The sequence below is a fragment of the Phragmites australis genome, chromosome 21 (genome assembly GCF_958298935.1).
Source record: "Phragmites australis chromosome 21, lpPhrAust1.1, whole genome shotgun sequence".
Classification (NCBI taxonomy): Eukaryota; Viridiplantae; Streptophyta; class Magnoliopsida; order Poales; family Poaceae; genus Phragmites; species Phragmites australis.
This window is the reverse complement of record NC_084941.1, coordinates 932,856-938,097: the sequence shown is the minus strand read 5'-3', so window position 1 is coordinate 938,097 and position 5,242 is coordinate 932,856. Positions and strand designations below refer to the sequence as shown.

The window sequence follows — 5,242 nt, the reverse complement described above, 5'->3', positions numbered from 1 at the left end:
GACGGATCGGCGTTCACTACAGAGAGCAACGCGTGCAATGTAATGAGCATGTATGAAATGCGATCATGTAAGAAAAAAAATGCTCCACAATACATGACAACATTATTCCAAGATCGTACTGTCCAAACCAGAATTTTTCAAGTGGTCTCAAAAAGTTTGGAGTTTCTACGAATTAACTACGAATTTTACAAGCTATCAGCTATCAGGAAAGTCTGATAAACCGTGCTCGGGGTGCCCGGGATGAACAGTACTCACGGGTACCCGGGGTGAACAGTACAGGGGTACTCGGGGGTCGTCGGGTGAACAGTACCCGGGGGTCCTCGGGATCGCCCGTGCTGGGGGGCTCGGGGTGAACAGTACAGGGTGCTCGGGGTGCTCGGGTGAACAGTACTCGGGGGGCGTCGGGTGAACAGTACCCGGGGTGCTCGGGAGTGCTCGGGGTGACTGCGCTCGTGCTCGGGTGAGCAGTACCCGGGGTGCTCGGGTGAACAGTACCCGGGGGTCGTCGGGTGAACAGTACCGGGGTGCTCGGGAGTGCTCGGGTGACTGCGCTCGTGCTCGGGTGAACAGTACACGGGGGTCGTCGGGTGAACAGTACCCGGAGTGCTCGGGAGTGCTCGGGGGTGAACAGTACAGGGGTGCTCGGATGAACTGTACCCGGGGTCGTCGGGTGAACAGTACCCGGGGTGCTCGGGAGTGCTCGGGTGACTGCGCTCGTGCTCGGGTGAACAGTACCCAGGGGTCGTCGGGTGAACAGTACCCGGAGTGCTCGGGAGTGCTCGGGGTGACTGCGCTCGTGCTCGGGTGAACAGTACCCGGAGTCGTCGGGTGAACAGTACCCGGAGTGCTCGGGGGTGACTGCGCTCGTGCTCGGGTGAACAGTACCCCCCCCGATCGTCGGGTGAACAGTACCCCCCGGGTCGTCGGGTGAACAGTACCCCCGGGGGTGCTACAGTAAAATCAGGCTCGCGCAGCCCCAGAACAGCAGCCATTACGAAGGGAAAAATTAGGCTAAACTAACCTGAGAGTCTCTCTAAATCAAAAGTAAAAATGCCTAGAATGGTGTACAGGGTCTAGACTTTGCTCAGCCGCCTAGCAACATGATTCCTAACTCAAATCCACATAAATCCTCATTTGTTCCCAGACTGCAGAACTTTAAGAACTTTGCAACCCTAGTTCCAGATTCAAGATCTATCCAACCAAAAATGAGCATACTTGCCATGGGAGCCTAGCAGACTCACCCAAGGTCCTTTGCTGAGGTTGGTGACCGCCAGTTGAAGGAGGAAACGACGGAAAATGGCTTGGAGAAGAGAGGAAAAACTGCTGCTTCCTTGCTTCTCCCAAAGAACACCAAACAAGTTCAGAACCAGCTCGAATTCCTTCGGGGAAACTGAAAGTGAATTGGATGGACGAGTAGTCCTTGAGCTGGTGGTCTCGTGAGTACCACATACGTACCTTGATCTTGCTCCCAGAGGTAAGGATCCAAAGGGGAAAAAGGAAGCCTAAGGGAGAGAGTGAGAGAGACAGCCAACTCCAACTTGCTTCCTCAAAAAGCCTTATCTGGTGGAGTGGGTGAGTAGTACGTATGGGCAAGCTTGTTAGGGGGAGAGAGAGTGTTGTCCACTTATAGAGAGATATTTTCCACCCAAGTGGGCCCCATTTACCTAGCGGAAAGTCCAGACTTGCTTCCAGCTCCTTTATTTCTCTTAGTTTTTCCTTCTCCCACCTCATTGACTCAAAGTGAAGTGCTCCAGTGACCCAAACTGGAACATGAAGCTGAAATTGCATGTTTTAGGATTAAAACACACAATTATGGATTAAAACACACAATTATGGATACACAATTATGTCTGGAGTCAAGGCTGACAAAGATGGATCGCTGTTTGACGTTGGTTATGAAGATGACGCAGGAAGTCCCAAAGCTCGGATGGTAGTTGACTACAACTGGGAACATTGGTGTCGCTGGCAGATCAAAGTCAGACGAGGTTGATCAGGACCTTTTTGTCATGGCATTAGCAGGGATAACTTTAGGTAGTGATTTTCATATTTCTAACTTCTCTGTTACTTTGGGGCAGCATAGGCAGTTGAGTATCTTGATGTTTTCTTTTGAACCTTCTGTAAACGATGACAATGGTTCTATTTCATGTCAATGAAACTAGGAAAAACTATTTTTATTCTAAAAAAATATCTCACCTTTTCTTTAGGGAAAACTTTGATTGTATATAGGAGAACGAAAAAACTCATGCTACTTGTCCAATTTATTTCAGCATAAACGTGTTTCAAAGAAGGAGAATGTGTGCCAGGAGTATTTGTTAAGTATTTAGAAAAATCTCTAATGTTCGATGAAATTACCTATAGCAATTTCCAGCCAACATCAAATCGATCATTTTGTTCTCCACTAATTTCCTATAGAAACTAATTGGCATCTGTGTAGTATAATATGATTGGAACTTTTCTTTCCCACTGAAAATGGAGAATACCCACCCATCACCCCTTTATTCTCCAAGATATTTCTTAAGCAAAACAAAAAGACAAAAGAAAAAAGCGAAACAGCAAATCTTATTTATTTGGGACCCAGAAACCCCACCCAATTGCGAAAATCTAATACTAGCTCTATAGAAATAAATACACGCGAATCCTATTAGCAATATGATATTTGCAATTTTATTCAATAAAAATAAGGATTAATTTTTACTATATAAAACACAAGTTGATTACTACGTCGTCTCTTCTCTATACTCTCATCCCATTAAATAAAACCTCTAAATTCAAATAATTTATCCATATTTGCCATCCACCCTCATACTTTAGCCTCCTCGTCTTGTCACCGGTTATGGATATGAGACTGACTTATTACCGGCTAAAGATATTAGGAGGAAAATTAATATATAATCTTTTTTGATTTTATCTAAAATCAAATTACAGTATCGCTTCTGATTCGACAGTGCTCCCATAACACATCCTCATCTTCATAATTTATAGTTATATTTGATATTACTATGTCTAATATTTAGATTTTTATTGTAATATAGGAGACACTTCGGTTAGTTTAAATTTACACGAGAATGAGAATCCAACGTCAACACCAGTCCACTCCCATCCCATCCTCCTAAGCAAGTACTCCCTCCGGACAAATTTCCCCCGGGACAAATTTCCCGGCACAAGTATAAATGGCAAGCCGCTACCGGCAGCGGCGCGACCGGACAAAGCCACACTTACAAGCCACGGACAAGCAGGAACGGCACGACGCCGTCGCCCTTCGCCTCGCCACCGCACCAGCAGAGAGCGCAGGAGGAGAGCGGGCAGAAGAAGTTGATGGCTTCTACCGTCGTCCCGCCGCCACCGGAGCGGAGGGTGCCGGTGGTGCCGCGGCAGACGGACGACGGGGGCGGAGGCGGGGCCAGGGGGAGTGCGGTCGGGAGCGGGAGCGTGGCGGGCATCTCACCGAGCATCCTCATCATCGCCGTCATCGTGGTGGTGATGCTGCTGGCGTCGCTGTCCATCCACTACTTCATCCGCCACCTCTGCCGCCACGTGGCGCCGGCAGGGTCATCCGTTTCGTCCGGGCAGGCGCCGCCGCTCCCGCTCGTGGTGCGCCCCGCGGCAGGGGCGTCTGCGGCATCCGTGGCGCCCGCCGACCAGGGAGGAGGGAAGGCGGCTGCGGCGGGGGCGGAGGCCGAGCGGCTCATCTCTCGGCTGCCGCTGTTCACGCTGGCGTCGTCGCTGGCCGCGGTGCCCAAGTCGTCGAGGGACTGCGCCGTGTGCCAGAGCGCGTTCCGCGACGACGACGAGCTCCGCCTCCTGCCCGCCTGCCGGCACGCCTTCCACTCCCGCTGCGTCGACACGTGGCTGCGTGGCAACCCCTCCTGCCCGCTCTGCCGCGCCTCCATCGCGCTGCCCCACCCGCCCCTCCCCGAGCTCCTCCGCGTCGAGCTCGGCAGCGTCAGCAGCCGCCGCTCCAACCCCGACGGCGCCGCCCGCGCGTACCGGCTGCCCAGCGGCCTCCCCAACTCGGAGTCGGAGTACCTCGTCGAGGAGGAGCTCCAGGTCGTGCTCAAGCCGAGCCCGAGGGCCGCCGCCGGGTCCAGCGAGCCGCCGAGCCAACACAACCACCACCTAGCTGCGGTGGAGCGCGGGCAGCCGTCGTCGTCCGTGAGCGTCACACCGACGGCGTCTTTCAGGTCGGCGGAGCAACGGAGCAGCCGGTGGAGCAACCGCTGGAGCAGCCAGTGGAGCAACCGGTGGAGCAGCGGGCGCTGGAGCAGCCGGTACGACGCCGGGACGGTGACGGCTGCGGCCACGGTGGAGTGGTGGTGGGACATGGACGGCGGCGCGGCCCCAGCGCCGCGGCGGCGGGAGGCAGAGGAGGGCAGCTCGTCCTTCCACGGGTTCCTGCGGTGGCTCACGGGGGCATACTAGTAAATACGCAAGGGCCGGTCCAAGCCTCCAACACCCCCGCCGCCGCCGCCGGGCGTGTCTTCCCAAAATGCCATCCACTTCCTGAAACGAATCGAAATGAATTGGGTGGCTCTTCTTTCCGGCATGCGAGTGTGGATTTTTGTTTCGTTTGGAAAAATAAAATCTTTCTGGGCGGGAGCCGGTGGATTTCGAGGAGGGAGATGCCGAGCAGGAGCAGTGCGGATTTCAAAACTGCTGCTGCTTCCGCATTGGAGAATGTCGGCGGGAAGACTTAGGAATGAATTTGGGGACTTTCAGGCAGCCACAGCATTCTCAATCAACCAAATGGAATGAAAACGAATTTTTTTCAGCTTGGAGAAGTGCTGCATTTTGATTACATTTATGGTACTCATTGTGGAGTGTGTATTGGATTAGTGAAGTGAGATCCTTTCTTCAAAAATAAGATTTTTTGGTCGTCGATTTTTGAGTCTCGGAATAGATGTTTTCCTGTCAAGGAACATGGATATGGATTTTACAGTCGTCAGTTTTTCAGTCTCATAATATGTGTTTCCCGGACAATGAATAGGAATTTTTCGGTCCGAGAATGAGTGTTTCCGATTAAGGAATAGGGATTTTTGGTTGTCGTTTTTTTTTCTCAGAATGAGTGTTTTCCAGGTTTTTTATTTATCATGGACTGATTTGATGAGATTGGGTTGCCCAACTCGTTAAATTGGGAGAGAGTACGAGTACGAGTACCTGAGGTAGGACAGTATGGATAGGGAGGAGATTTGGTGCTGAGTAGAATGCAATGCAATGCACATGGCAGGTTAGGATGCGGACGGGG

The 5,242-nt window shown here is 51.9% G+C and overlaps 1 protein-coding gene across 1 annotated transcript; it reads left to right on the top strand.

Annotated features, from left to right (window-relative positions):
- Positions 1-3,049: 3,049 nt before the first annotated feature.
- Positions 3,050-4,902, top strand: LOC133903639 (E3 ubiquitin-protein ligase Os03g0188200-like). Its single transcript, XM_062345070.1, has one exon. It carries the CDS (start codon positions 3,316-3,318, stop codon positions 4,417-4,419), a length of 1,104 nt encoding a protein of 367 aa, XP_062201054.1. The 5' UTR covers positions 3,050-3,315; the 3' UTR covers positions 4,420-4,902.
- The last annotated feature ends 340 nt before the right edge of the window (positions 4,903-5,242 follow it).